At 40.9% G+C, this 16,071-nt stretch overlaps 1 protein-coding gene across 2 annotated transcripts in view; it reads right to left on the reverse strand.

Annotated features, from left to right (window-relative positions):
- The window catches only part of MCTP1 (multiple C2 and transmembrane domain containing 1), a 287,955-nt gene that overhangs the window by 50,782 nt on the left and 221,102 nt on the right, over window positions 1–16,071 (reverse strand). For both annotated transcript variants that reach the window (XM_064438587.1, XM_064438588.1), the window contains one exon: window positions 4,071–4,190. In XM_064438587.1, the coding sequence (XP_064294657.1) occupies window positions 4,071–4,190 (120 nt within the window). The remainder of the gene's footprint in view (window positions 1–4,070; window positions 4,191–16,071) is intronic.

Below are 16,071 nucleotides of genomic sequence, written 5' to 3' on the forward strand. Positions count from 1 at the left end.
GAGGCACGGGGCTGGCAACGGGCACGGGCAGCACGGCCACGCTGCTCCACGGATCCAGCCCGGGTGGCAAGGGGCAGCGGGGACAGAGAAGTGGCAGCGGGTGCCACCTCTCCTCTCCCTCGGAGGATGTGAAAAAGGCTGAAAAAAAGGCAGGGGGAAAAAATAAAAACAGTAAGATCCACTCAGTTCTATTCTCATGAGTTTAGGTGGTGATGGTTTGAGATGAGAATGGCAGTTGTGCTAAAAATAAATTATCTTGTGAGGTCAGGTGTTGAGGAGTACAATCATAAGGAATCGCAAGGATTGTTGGAGAAAGCAGCTATGGAGGCTTTAGGCAAAAGCGCTACTGCAAAATTCAGAGGAAAGCATTAAGAATGCCGTTTTAGTGATTTTTTTTTTTCCCTTGCTTGACATTGGAAGGTAATATTTATTCTGTGATTTTTTACACATGCCACATGACTCAGTGCCAGAAGTTCATTTATTTTAGATCAGTCCTGAATTCTCACAGATTCATTTCAAGGACCATCCACTAAATCTACATCCATCTACATCCGCTTACACCGCACCAACATTTAACCCAAGAGTTCGTATTTCATTAAAGCATATCTTTCAGAAACACAACTGATCTTGATCTAAATGTATAAAAGATAGGGAATCCAATGCTTCTCTTTGAAGTTTGTGCCAGTACGCGACTAAAACCACAATGGTGATCAATCCTACAAAGAGAACCTAGCTGAATCCATGGAAGCAATAATGCCTAACATGCCGCCTCACCTCGCCTTTGGGCTTTCCAATAGACTTACGTCCTGCTAGTAAATACACTCGGGTCTCCCCCTTGCCCCAACCTCATTGCACTTTAATGCAAGGACTTGCACATATAACTTATTAGAGTCAGAATAAATGGCAAATAATCATACTTACACTCAAATGAGCAGCGCAGACTCACGTTATGACAGACCAGCCCAGACCATTTGGCAGGCGAATTATTCCACAAGAAAACAAGTTCCAAACTACTTCAAAGAAACTGATGCCCAAGAGGACAGAGCAAATGATACCTTGTCTATAGAGGCAGTCAAACAAGGATCAGTTAAGGCTGGACCGTCTGCCATATCTCGGTAGAAACTTAGTGTTCACTACTGCATTGACCTGCAGAAGAGTGCGGTCCCTAATGCCTGAGCTGATGAAACAATTGATAACTCTTTTCTTGTAGGGATATTACAATGGAAACTATCTCTTCTGAGCTACGTTTAAGGTCCCAAATTTAAGTGTTTTCCACAGACATTACACAAGTGTAAAGCCCATACGATTTTTAACTACAAGTTTACAGTTAATTGAGTAAGGGAAGTTAACATATATCTTTATCTTTTTGTCTTATCTTTCGCTTGAGGATTACAAAGAAACTTCTAAAGATAGAAGACATTCCTAAGACAAGTCAATGATCTCACTGAGGCACACAAGGAGTCTCTGGAGACCTGGGAACAGAAGCCAGATCATGTGAATCCTGAAGCATTCTCTAGCCACTAGGAAACGCTGCTTAATTAATTTAGTTAATATTTACACTCTGCGTAGGAAAACAGAAATATTTAAATGACTCCTAATCTTATGATACTGTGCTAATGACCTGAGCTAAGGACTTGTGATATTACTGGAGATTTGTGAGTTAATTAGAAAGGCATCCAATAAGTCTGCAGATCACTTCACAGAACACAGATGCTCAACGTGATGATAACCAAGCTCAATTCATTAAAAATGAGGTCCCAACTTACTTTTGATAAAACCTAAGCAAAAAATAGTAATTAACGGCACAGATATCAAATATTTGGGAAGAATATGACTGGTTGATATAAGCTGTATAGCTTGGTCCTAAGCAATCCCAGCAAGAGGAACATTTTTAGAGCAGCATTTGGTGTCCTCAACAGAGAGCCCATCAATGGCTTCATTATTTTGTTAGAAAAGTTACGTGACCCAATTAATCTTCACAGGCAGGTGGTATTTCAGAGAGAAATGAAGTGTATTGCGGCTCACAAGTGAAATCTCTCCTTTCACAAGGGATTTCAGTTACTCATAAAATCTTCAGGTTGAGAAGCTTTAAGCATTTCAGGCAGCAGGAGACTAAGGGCTGTGATTAAATAATGCATCTTTTAAATCTTGATCTTAGGCTTTTTCCATGAATGTAACAACCTTTGGGATTAGGGAATACTTCTATCATTCCTACCCTTAAATTTAGATGACCCTTGGAAGTGAGCAGTCTTAGCGATGTAGACAGGTAATGCCAGTGCCAGGATCAGGGCTATATCAGTTCCTCTGGTGGCTAATAACTGCAGTTGCTAGACGTTAGGGTCATGGGATCATTCAGGCTGGAAGGGACCTCCAACATCCTGCCCAAAGCAGGGTCGGCCATGAGGTCAGATCAGGTTGCTCAGGGCTTTATCAAGTCAGGTCCTGAAAAATTCCCACCGCAACTGCACAACTTTCCTGGGCAACCTCTTCTACTGCTTAACAATCCTCATGGCAAACACCGTTCTCCAGTCTGAACCTCTTTTGCTTCAAATTATGCCTGTTGTCTCTTCCACCACACGTCACTGTGAAGAGTCCAGCTCCTTCCTGATAACCTCCTTGTAGGTAGTGGAGGGCTGCTGTTCAGGTCACCCAAAGCCTTCCTTCTCTTCTCCAGGCTCTTTCATCAGCTTCTCTTTACAGGGCAAGGGCTCAAGCCCCCTCACCATCTTGCTGGCCCCCCACTGAACTCGCCCAAGTTAATCAACGTCATGCTTGCACCAGGATGCCCAAAACTGGACACTATTCTAGATGCAGCCTAACAAGTGCTGAGCAGAGGGGAGAACCGCTTCGCTCGATCCACTGGCAGTGCTCCTGTTAATGCAGCCCAGGGAGCTGGGCTCTTCCCTGCTGGGGCACACCACTGGCTTAGGTTTACCTGGCTGTCTTCCAGGATACCCAGGCCCAGTTCAGCAGAGCTGATCCCCAGGCAGTCAATCCCCAGACCGTATCATGGGTTATCCCTCCCCAGGAGAGGAATTCACATTTTTCCTTCTTGAATTTTATGAGGTTCCTATTGGCTCATTCCTCCAGCCTAACTAGGTCTCTCATTGGCAGACCCAGGTTATCTACTGGTCCCACACCCCTGGTATAACCAAAAAACTTGATGAGAGTGTACTCGGTCACCTTCACAGGTCACTGAGAGAGATGCTAAACAGGACAGGTCCTTGTGCACTCCTCTTGTCACCAATCTCCATTAAGCACTCTCCTCTGAGACCAATTATTTAACCCGTTTTTGGCTTTTTTCACCCATCCAGGTATCCATCCAGATCGCAATGTCCTGACCAGCACACTGCTTTTGGGATATGAATACTGGTACAAATACCAAATTGATAAGGCTCAGCAATAAAATACATGCAAAATCCTTAAGCTGCCTTGATACTAGAAAACTTGCACAGCATAGAATATAACTTCAACTTGTGATATGTACTTCTGAAAATCTGAACCATGCTTTTATTATTAATAAATGCCAGTTATTAGTAAATGTTCACTACTTTATATCCCAACTACATGCATTTAATTAAATGATGGCATTAGATGAGGAAAAGAAAATTAGTAAAGGCTTATATTAAGCTCAGTGAATGGCAACATATTAATGATAAAATGTGAAATACAGTAAAATGTGATACATTCTGAAACTGGTAACAAATTGGAATCATTATAACCTTTAATTTCGAGAAATAAAAAAATGCAAGATAAGGACTTAGCCACACAAAACCATTTTCAAAGGATTTGCCTTCTCCTGACCAATAAACCTCATCTCTGTTCCCGCACAAACCAGATTCTGAGGATAGTACAAGTTCTACTGTATTTTTTACATGACATTTTCAACAAAACCAGACACATTTATTGGACAGCTGGAGAAAAATTAAATTGCAGGTGGGAAAATTGTCCATCGAGCATTGTGAACCGAGACATTTTCAAAAAGATGTCATATTTAAACCCAGTTACAAAATTTTATCTAGTTAAAAAAAGAAAAGGACATGTATGCGCTTGAAGTAGAGAAGACTTACCATATCATGTTGCCTGTTATCTTTCCCTGAAATGAACAAGAAGTAGTTCCATGCCAGCAGCAGCAACAAAGCCAGCGGTATCATGTAGAGCTCAAAGTTCCAGACCACAAAAAGGAAAAGCTAGAAGACAGAGCAGGAAAAAAAGGGATTCAAATCAGCATTACATTAAACTCTTCTGCACAGTTAAGACCAATAAATTAAAACAATTCTAAAGAAACCCACCTCTCCTTAGGCAGGGAAGTTGTTTAGCCACTTTGCTGACTGGCCTCTTACCTGCAGGAAACAACTGCTGCACTTCCCATTGCTTCATACCTTAATTCTTGCAAAAGGAAAATTGATGTAGCGTAGTGTAAGAAGAATATTAATAGTTCTTTTGTAAAATAATGGCTATGTGGCCAAAATAATGCAAAATAATGCATAAAAATGAGATCATAATTTGGAAAGAAAAGGTTAGTTACTTCCATGGATAAAAATTAATTTGCTGTTTAGAAGAAAGAACTTGTTCATTTCGTGGTAATGTCACACAAACAAGAAGAAGTAAACACTACAACTAAATCTGAAAACATCTTCTGCATAGAAAACTAGCAAAAAAAAATCACACTAGAAGGTAAAAACGTACAAGTACCTTAATGAAAGCATAGTAAAACAGTACTGACTACAGACCCACCAAAAATGGGATTACAAGGAATGCTGAGAAGCCACCTAAATCCACGCCTTCGAGAACTTTGATCTGCTGATGTGTCTCCTCCAAACACCTGAGGCGCTCCACGGCTGGAGGCCGGCAGAAGCGCGGCCGGGTTACGCGCCCAGAGGTGTGCCCCCCGACAGCCGGGGCTGCTCTCCCGCTCCGGGGGCCCCACGGGCATCGCGCCCCAGGAGAAGCCCCTCTCCGCCGCCAGCCCCGCATGGCACAGCTCTCTGCTGCCAACCTCTGACACGCCTCACAGGCTTCAGGAGTCCAGCCTCAGACCCGTCGGGCGGTACAGAGCTGACTTCTTACGAAGCCTGGAAGCCCTAAGCGCTTGCCAGGGCCTGTAGCTGCCTGGCAGAGACACGTCCAGCTAGACACTGTTCCCTGCTGGTGCCGGTACAAAATCATGGGTTTGCAGGAAAGAACCAAAAATATATGGACTTAGAAGGGGTCACACTAAAATAATTTTTACATCCCGTTTTCCCTATGAGCAAATTGCCCCTTTATTTTTGCCAGCTCTAGCCATAACTTGGGTTTGTTTTCTTTTAATATGACAAAAACCAAAAATGAAAGTGCTACAGCAAATCGCGCCATGTACCACAGCTGGACGTACACGCGGAAATCTTGCTAAGCCTTTTTCATCCAAATAGGCAAGCTTTTCAATATCTGTGTTTTTACTACCTACTAAAATGAATGAAGGTGTTGCGCCGCAGAGCTAGCAGACCTCAAGCAATGCCAATATCTAGGGAAACTAAAAAAAGGCTCAGTTTCCCAATCACCAAGATGTATATAAAGCTGAGTAAGAAGAAAATGGGGATTTTAATAGACTTCTGATGAATTTTTTTTAGAGTTAAAACAAAATGCTCTTATCAAATACAAGTTCCCACATAAAAGAAAATAAATATCTGTATTTTAAGCAATCTGCTGTCTCAAGATCACCTGACTTACCCCACCCCCCTACTATCTACCACCAGATGCTATGTGTACGGACGTCCTGTGAGACTGCAAGACAAAGGTGATAAATACTGAACGAACTGAAAAAGCAGTGCATGTGACACACAAAAGAGGATATTGGCACCAGTTAATATTTCATTTGAAAGAAGACTGTCTTTTTTAGGCTGTTCAGTTTAAAAGGAAATCTGTTAGAAATGCTAATGAATAAGAAGCAAACAACAGCCCACAGAATTTGAGAGTCCTATGAGCTAACTGCCCTTCCGAGAGCAAGGTCTACAGGGATTCCATGCGGTAAATTCGATATAGCCAACTTACAACAGAATTCACATCTCAAAAGAAAAACAAAAAATCCTTGTACCCTTTAACCCCAGGAATGCCCTGAGTCAGCGGATACATGCCGAAGGGAGCTCTGGAAGTCAACAGACAGCAGCCAACTATCAGAAAAGCAAATACTAGAGATCACCTGTTGAGAAATGGCAACGTATATAGTCTTTCTTATGGTCCCATCTGAACTTCAGTTAGAAAGAAAGATGGAAAGAAAATCAAGAAATATCCGAACATTCCCCAGCTCCAGAGAAAGGTATCCAGAAACTTAGACAGCCTCAGGAGATACAGACCTGACCGGAGACTGAGGAGCACAGTCATGATGAACCCTGTGCTCCATACTCCAGAACGCCAATGAGCTCCTGTGCAAACACTCCTCACTTGAGGTTCCGTGTACTTAAGAGTATTAATTCCTTACAGTACTGTAATCTGTAGGCCATTAAAATATTATATTAATATATTACCTCTTTACAACTTGTATGGACATACCTTTCAAAAATGTGGACATTATCTCTGCCATCTCCTGTAGATGATTTCGCTGACCTGCCAGCTTCATTTCCATCTAGTCTGGCTGAATTTTAACCATTTCTCCTTTCAGGCACCTGTCTCTGGCACTAGGACAACAGGGACTCTATATTTGCAACACAAATAAGATGTGCGCTGTGTGAGACCAGTACAGTGATGGCACTGCAATCGAAATGGCCTCGCTATCTTCCCCAGAAGAGAAATGCACTCACGAAATCCACATGGGAGAAAACAAGCAGATTCCCAGTACTAGACAAAACTTTTAAGTAAACATGAGCAAACCCAAAATCTGGTGCAGAACAGCAAGAAAATCCAGTTTTCTTGAAAAAAAGAAAAGTCATTTCTTAGGCATAAAGGGCCTCATAGCTGGGGGCAGAGGGAAGAAAGGAAGTGGTATGTAGAAACCTTCACTTCCCTCATGAAGGGGAGGAAAATCTACATATCCATCCAGTAAGAAAGTATGGGGGGAAAAAAAAATCCAGAAAAACTAAGGAACAAGTATAAAAGGGCAGTTCTGGGACTTGCCCATGCCTATAAAACATCGAGTGGAACATTGCCTGTATCTGGTATGATCTCTTCCAAGGAAATAATGGCTCTAACTGTCTAAAAAAAGGAACCTCATCACTACTGAAACAAGCCAACTATTTTAAGGGAGGAGTGGGAGTCTCAAAGGTTACGGTTTAATATAGCTGCCATTTCCTACACAGAAGAATATAAGGCAGGACTCTTTTTCTTCTCCCCCATGAGATCAAGATTTTCAGAGTCACAGCCATGAACTGGCCATTTACAACATCACATCAGTTGATACTCTTAGTGAAAGACACATGTATTAAATGATCATTCAGGGAGACACATGACACTATCCCTGGTGTACAACACTTCAAAAAATAATTTAAGTTAGAATATTGAATATCCTATTCTTTTGCAAACTACAGTATATTTTAAAAAGAAATCTCATCCAAAATGATTAACACTTCCTACTGTTCAGAAAAAAAGCCTGCCCTTTCAGACTAGCAGCTGTGGATCATTAGCTTTCCAGTGATGAGATGTGTTTGATGAGTATTTTTCTTTCTAATTAAGAGATGAGATTCTCTATTTGACTGTCTCGTCAGACAGAATTGAAGAGAAAGACTTCTGCCTATGTGGAAAGGCCATATTCTACAGAACAATTATTTCAAATTTCTTTTTATCTACCTCCACCCAATTTCGTTTCATTTTTAACAGAACCCTGTTTGCACCCACAGGCTTCACAGCATTAACACCTGCTTTTCCCAGCTCTTTTTATTTTTCCTTTTGCTTTTGTTTTGACTGCCAGCAGAGGAGTGCACATAAAAAAAGGAGCACCCCACGCAGGAGACACTGACCCACATCCTCAGGTGCAGGAGAGAGCAGAGCACAGGACGAGGGAGGGCTGTGAGTACCGCTGTTTGAGAACTTTCTGGCAAAAACCAGAAGCCACTCACTCCACGGAAATGCCTGGGTTCAGTGAAAGTCACAGGGCCCAGAGAAAGATGCTCCCAGCTGGCCGGCAGGGAGCTTTCCAGAACCGGCAGCCTCGCAGCAACCCTCGTACGTCGATTACCTCCAGGCAAAAATGAAAAGGGGGCTTGACAGCACCAGCTTTCCCGCTTCCCCCGGCTTCTCCTGGCGGCGATGGGGAAGGGGAGGCCTCGGGAGGATGAGCCACCCCAGGCAGCCCCAGGCTGGCACAAGAAAGAGCCTCTGAGGTTTGCATTGGCATCACGCACGGCCATTCCCATCACCGCTCACGCCGCAGCCTCCTCTTCAAGGCGTGTCTTCCTCTGATCGTTTTCAAAGAGGATCCTCGCAGCCTCATTCACGTATTACCTACATCCTTGCATTATATGCATTACCCCACACCTGAGTATCCTGGAAATGCAAAATTTGTCTGGACGGCGTTTTGGCACGATCACAGAGCCAACATCTGCAGCCCCAAACACTGTGCTCTAATCACAAGATCATCCATTTACCCTTTAAGCTTAAAAGGACAATTGTATTTCCTGAGGCTTTGTCCCTTGGATGTATTCTCAGAAGAGTAGAAAGAATGAAAGATAACCCACATATCTGCACGGTACAGACTGTCTGCTCAGTACTGCAGGTTTCAAGGCTCCAGTAAAATCCTGCATGTTGTTTATACTATGAAACACTTGAAAAATACTTTTCCTTGTACCTTGGAGAGTCAGTAGCTTCTTCCATTACAAAATTAGTCAGTTACCCCTGGTGATCACAGCTCCTCTCATCTTGTATGACACTTTTTTATTAGAAAAATTAAAAAGGAAGTATTTCTTCTAGCTGTATCAGACCTCAAACACACGAGTATTAATGTAAGCACTTATGGGAATCCATTTCAAACGCAGTGCCCTCATTCAGGTAAGTCTGGAAGAAAATGCGCCTTTTGAACATATTCTAAAGCATCCTCCAACGGTTTTTTTCAGCAGTCTTGCAATTTCAGTTCCAATTACCTGAGTGCCAGGAGAAGGCGCAGTCTGAAAGATTTGAGTCTAAAACACATTATCTGTTATTCCATTTCTTTAAATAGGTGAAAGTCAACTTGAAAATAGCGAAAGCATGGAATGTGTAAAAAAAATACAGAAAAAAATTTCATGTAATTCCTGCCTGCATTATTTTAACATATTTCCAGTGCAACCTTGAATTAGTGTTGGTTGTCTTTTTTAAAAGCCTGAGGTCTTGGTAGTCCGGGAAATGCTGAAAAATTAGTATTTTTTTATCCTCTAAGAACCCTTCCTTTAACTCAGAAACAAACTTACACGATTTCCTGTATCTTCTCTGTTTTTGCTGGAATTAGAACAGTCCAGTTCACTGCGATTTAGATCTTTACTTTCATTCTTTCTACTTATTTCATGTAGAAAAAGCAAATGCAGATGCTTCCATGACAAATAATATTTATATCTTTTAACAGATTGCATAAAGTATTATTTTAAACCCAGTCTCGATGGGGTTTTTGGCGTATTGAAAGACCTATGGTAGCTCTTGCTAGAGCTCTTGGGTCCCATATCTAGAAGAATACTCAGCAAAAATAAATCAGTTTCTTCCTGGCAAGGACATTTCTGGTCATGGCTTTCCCATGTTGATAACCTGTACAACAAACCCACAGTTCCATTTCACCTCACTTCTTTCATCTAAGTGTGGTGTATTGCTAGTTAGTGAAGAAACAAATCTGACAAGTGACTCAGCTGATGTCCTTCAACCCACCCAGCTTGCTTTTAAAACACATCTACAGCTAGACTTACTTCATCTGAACAACCTTCACGATACTATCGCCCAGTTGCATCACAGTGTAAGCTATCTGAGTCACAGAATCACAGAATCCCAGGTTGGAAGGGACCTCAGGGATCGTCTAGTGCAACCTTTCTTTACAAGATTGCCAGCACCACTAAAGTGTTCTAGTCAAAAGCTTGAAATGTTCATTTTATTCCTGTTTACTTTTTTCCTTACAACTTTTAAGTGACGTTTCACATCATTTTCCAGAAGGGCTATGACTTTGCTTTGAAAACACTGACAATTCCAAGAACATGAACCCCAGACCACAAATGCAGCGCCATTTTTAACAGCACAGGAGTTACTGATACAAAATTCATATTGCTGTAACTAGTTTCATGTAGCAAAAGTTAGCTGGAAATAAAAATGGCCGCCCCCCTAATTATTTACAAAATGTGGAAAACCGTGGGTCATTTTTTTCCCTTCACTTAAGAGTGTCTGAGCTGCATTATTACAGCTGCGTAGTTTGCATCCAGGTGAATATTAGAAGGGCGAAAGTGCAGCTCATTGAGGCCGTTCCCATACACGCAGCCTCTTGCATTCTCTGGGCACTTCAACATGAATTTGTTCTCTCGGACTGCTAAAATGCAGACAAACTAAGAGAAATTGATAGCATTTTCCCTGTAAGCAGTAACACCTGCTATCAGGTAACAAATGCCCAAGTAGGATACATTAGATCAAAGGCATGTCTGAGAACGGGGCTATTTGGTTCATTGAACCTCCGTCCCGTTTTAATACTGCATTTTCTGAACAATTCCCAACTGTTTACTGAATGACCCATGTCTTTGTTTCAGCAACATTAGAAGCTGAAGACTGTTCACACACATTAATTATTTTCCAAGTGAAAAGGTGCTTTTAATGCCTGTCTGCAGACTGATTTTGCTTTGCTTTTAATGTATAACTCTCGGGCTGCCCTATTCTTTTTACCACAGTTCTGCTGAGAGGGGTGGTCACCACCCGAAAGAACCAAACCATTTTGTAATTCAAAGTGTCCAGTTTTACTCTGGGTTTTTAAACAGATGCACTTTGGGCCTCTCCCCATTGTAGATACTCTTCCTGTCCCAGGAATCAAACCCGACCTTCCCAGTTTTAAAAATTCCTTAAAAATTGGCTAACAGTTACACAACTGTGCATGCCATTTCTGTTGGAAGTGTCATACTATGGAAGATATTTATAAAAAGTACATTTCATGTATTTACTTTTTCTTTGCACACACAGATCTATGTCACAAATCTGTTTATGTTCCTTTTACACAGAAATTTGGAATCTGGCAGATTTCTCTGTTACAATTGCGCTACTGTGAGGGTGGGACTGTTGAAAGTGTAAATGTATGTGTCACTTTGGGTGAAAAATCTTAAGTGTTGACTTTGTGAGAAGTGTAAAATCACAACATGGATCACGCTAGATGACTACAGCTATTTATGTGTAATGGATTGCCCCCTTCCTTTCTTACAGCTTGAGCTACAGAGCAGAGGCTGACGGGCTTTGAACCCACCTCCTGTTCCTCCCAAATTCCTGAAGATTGTAAAATTAACTTGTCTGTCAAAAGTTATTAAGCTGGGTATAGGGAAAAGATATTGGGTATCTTCTTTAGCTGACTGAGAATGGCTTCACTGTCCGTCCACTGCAGTCCAAACAACAGACGCGCTCTCCAGACATCCTTTCTGAAAGCTGTTCCAAGTGCTGTTGTTTCATTTACATCCCATCCTGCCTCAGATTAACCTTTTCTTCATTTGCTCCCTTATCCTCCATCCATTTTTGCAGATCAAGGGAAACCATTCCACGTTTTAAGACAAATGTTATAAAAAGTGCAATAGGGTAGAATTAGTCAGCATTACCCAAACATTGGAAAATAAAAGACTTGCGGACCTTTTTCCAAAGAAAAATAAGTCACGTACTTTAAAAAGCTGAATGTGAACTACTTAAACCTCATAAGTGTTTAAATTGTGCTTATTTTTATTGGTACTACAGAAAAACTAAGCAACCCCTCCTCATCATTCATTCACAAATAACCACCATCAAAATAAACGGATCCTTAGGTATCGGGAAGTCTGACCGTTGAAAAAGCCCTTTGGCTGTAGAAAAACCTACGCTTTGCCAACTGTCTTTCAGAAGTGAAAGGGACACCAATGAAATTTAAATGGTATGAATCAAGACTAAAATCACATGGTTAAAGGTACATGGGCAGCCTGTGATTTCCAGTGATAAAATGCAAAAAAATATTGATTTTTGGTTTGATAACCACCCGTGTGTCTGGAACAGACAGAAATACTGGATTCCACAGAAGAGCAGAGACACTTCCCTAAGCTGTTCTAAAGGCTCATTTCACAGACTGGAACCGTACTGCCCTTATTACGTTGAAAGTACTCTGCCTTCAGCTTTTCCTTACGGTTAAATACTGTAACTCCTTGCTGAGTCTCTCCCTTCACTTGGAGCTGAAATTAAGGTTGAATCAAGCAATCTTTCTGCTTCCTTTTTTTTCTCTATTCTTAAAAATATTCTGATGTGTTTTGGGGTATTTTTTTCTTCTGGAAGAGGAGACAGAGGCACCAAGGAGAAGGATGACAGAAGTATCACCATGAGGCCGGGCCGCTGCTTTGCAAAATTATGAGAACACCCATTCATTAGAGTATTAGTAGATGCGGACATTCAAATTTCCTGAGTGATTTATTTAAAATCTGGTTTATGTATTAGGAGCAACCTTAGAAGGTGCCACTTGCCATCAACTCTCACTTCATATCAAGTAACTTAGCCTAATGTTGGCTTATTTAATATTCTGAAGACCATCAGCCAACCTTAGTGATTGACAACCTGCTTAATTTTGTTGTTCTGTGATGTACGGAGTATTGGTTGGGTGTAACTGTAAAACAATAAATAAATAACAGTCTAGCATTTGTTTGCCTTTCACTGACCAGCTTTCCTTAAGTATATGGCCTAACCCTGCAAGTTGCTCACACAATATAAGAAAATGTCTACCTTTTAATGCACTTCTTTGTAAATACATTTTAATGAGCAGTAATACATTTCGGTTACCTTACCACTCTTTGTAACTTCACCTCCCAGACTGTCCTGTAATTTTCTAATGTTCTCCTTCACTGGCCTCAAGCCTTACCCCCCAAACTTCAGTTCTGAAAACTTGCCGAGCTATGTGTGGCACCTCTAGCAACGTGCTCCTGTTTCTATTTGCAACTCTGATGATACTAATCCAGGGCTGATATTCCTGACATCTCATTTCTTTAAAGCGTTTTATTCTTTCTGTGTGGGCATTGTATAGTATCCCTCCCTTCTGCCCCACATGATCTGTTTAAACTCACTTAGATGCCAGAGATACCTACGTGTTAGCATGCTAGGCGTACATTTTCCTTTGTATTTACCAAACTTCTCAACTTTCTTGTGCAGAGTCAGATTGCAGACAGTAGAAATGATAATTCAGTGGAGAATACTAGTTTTGACAGGAGAGCAAAGCAGCTCCAGGTGTTTGAACAACCTGAATTCTGTAGTTATAAGATCGTCCCTGCACCGAGGCCACTGAGACAAGCAAGTATTTTTAGTTGTCTGGTAAAATAGCTATAATTGTATTCTGCAACGCCTTCTTTAAACAAAATGCAAAATAAAAGTCTCCAAGTTCATTTTCAGCTGGCAGTTTTCTCTAGTAAACTACAGTAGATCCCAAGAAAGCTAAAGTATGTTCACACCCTTCTAGGTAAAAGTTAAAAAATTTGCATTGTAAATAAAACAATGACTTTTGCTATTAGCATAAACAGTATGAACTTGAAATATTTCAATGAGATAAATATGACAGTGCTCAGAATATAGTCCATGAAATGTAAGCTATCGTCTTGTAAATTTCCAGTTTGACTCTTTTTGTTGTAAATCACAGCACAAAGGAGTGGAAAGATGGCCATTAACAATCCCTTTACAATTTGGTAGAATCAGTCATTAATGAATAAATAAAAATAATTTAAAGAAAAAGTAAAGTAGTTGCTACTGTATCACTACTCAAACTTTTGCTGAGTTTACCTCTTCGTGCCTTTCCTAAACCTCTCTGGTCTGCAGAGCTCCATTCAGGTGCCTTTGAGGAGTGGCACCAGATTCATACAGCATCTCCGGCAAGAGCATCACCCTGAACTGTTGGAGGTGCACCAGAAATGGAGTCAGACACCTGGTGTTAAGATATAAGCTAGTCACACCTAACAATGGCTGATGCACTTTTGGTCTTGTGAAAAGTTTCTCTCAATACCCGTGTAACTGCCCCACTTAATGAGGGTGAGCACAAAACTGACATCCTGGAGAAACCAGGGGTGCTGCATGAAGAAAAACAACGTCAAAGGTAGAGCTGCAAAACAAAAGTGATTTCTTTTTGCTAATAAACCACAGGAAAAAACTCACAATCCGTCTGGTGTTAAGTAACCATTCAAATAAGGCACTGGAAAAACAGAAGTGAGGTGAAAGCTGAAGGAGAAGCAAAGGTGGACAACAGAAGTTCACAGCAGTAACCGCAGGCTCTACGGACACCAGAAAGCCAGACAGGGCACAACCCATCCAAAACAAAGAAAAAGCACACCACGTAATTAAGCAGCCTATGAAAATTTTTGATATTTCTAATCTGATTTTTAAGGTTCACCATTGCCAGATATATTGAGAAATAAAATTTTTAATCTATGAGCTGTAATGTAATTTGTCAAGACAAACAAATTCAACAAAACAAGATTTTCTTTGTTATGATCCTAAGTGGAAAACTGTTTCCTGCAGCTTCTTGTTGAGGTAATGCTTCTGCCAGGAGAAGTATATTTTCATGCTATTAAGAAACAAACATGCCCTTCCAATTGTTTCTCTGTAATAAATTTAATTATATTTGTATTTCCACAAACTACTTTAAATCATATTTAGCGCAGAGAGGTGTGCCTTGGCAACTTTCCTATTGTTTTTATAGTTACTTTTGCCAGCCAGCAAATGCTGCAATGCAAGCTGTCTCCCTTTTTACAATCATCGCTCTCCATGCTGTAGTAGCTTGCAGGAAGCGCGGTTGTGCACTCCAGATATATGGTGTTTCATAGAATCTACCTCACCTTTCACTAGTCCATTGTTTCAGCAACATTACACTTCATTTATTTAGACGTCTGCCACTCCAACATGTTCAGCTGCACTTTAACATAGAAATGTTCCACAGCTCTAAAAAACCATTTATTGAGCCAGCAGCATCATCAATAACATTTACTAACCACAGAAGAATAGTACATTTTATAGATGCTCATTTCAAAGCACATCCTTAAAAGGTGAATAGGGGAATGCAGAGTATTTTATTGCTATCTACAGAACAGTGTATCATCATTCTTAATAGCCATTGCTACATTCTCAACTTTTTTGCAAAATAACGTAGCAATGAGACCAACGGTGTCAAAACAAGGACGGATCTTATACGTCTGTGTGTGTTTAACCGTGCTACACATACCAGAAAGAGAATTATTCTCCTTGAAAGGACCAACCTCTGGAACTATGCATTTCACAAATTTTAAGTGAGCATAACTCAAGACTTGGAATGATAAATATGTGGTTTCTATACCTTCACAGCCTATTCAAGGCTCAGAATCTTTCAGTCAAACCCAACCAGCTGAATATTGTATTACAGAAGCTCTCACTATCAGGTTACCTACCACTTCCCATTCTAAAAGATTTTTTTTTTTTGCAATTTTATAGGAGTTCTAATGCATTTATTAATCACAAAGGGTCTTTGAAACACAGCAAGAAGTTGTCCCTAGGGCAAAGGGAGTACATTTTCTTTCCCAAACACAGAATGACTAATGCTTAGTTGACTTACACACTTGTGAAAAACCTCACTTCCCTACTCACTTTTGCTTTGCTAGCAAATCAAACTAATAATGACCTTGAAAACCCAAGATGGAGACCTGACCTGGTGATTTTCATAGTTGAAGTGGCTGATGAATTTTTGGTATAATTACTAGCCTTATGTTTTTATTAATATAGAAGACAGCAGACGAGCTTTGAGCAGACCTTCCTCCAGACGTCACTCCTCCTTCCCTAACTCCCCAGTAGCTAACTTCCACCTGAGCTTTCGCTGCCGTCAGGGAGAGGAAGGCAGGGGTAGTTTCAGCTGGGATTTTAAAAATCCTGCAAGGAACTATAGAATTGACCGGTCAAGTTGAAGTAGACTGATGGTTTGTGAGCCAGCCTGGGCTCTTCAGAGCA

The sequence above is a fragment of the Phalacrocorax carbo genome, chromosome Z (genome assembly GCF_963921805.1).
Source record: "Phalacrocorax carbo chromosome Z, bPhaCar2.1, whole genome shotgun sequence".
NCBI lineage: Eukaryota > Metazoa > Chordata > Aves > Suliformes > Phalacrocoracidae > Phalacrocorax > Phalacrocorax carbo.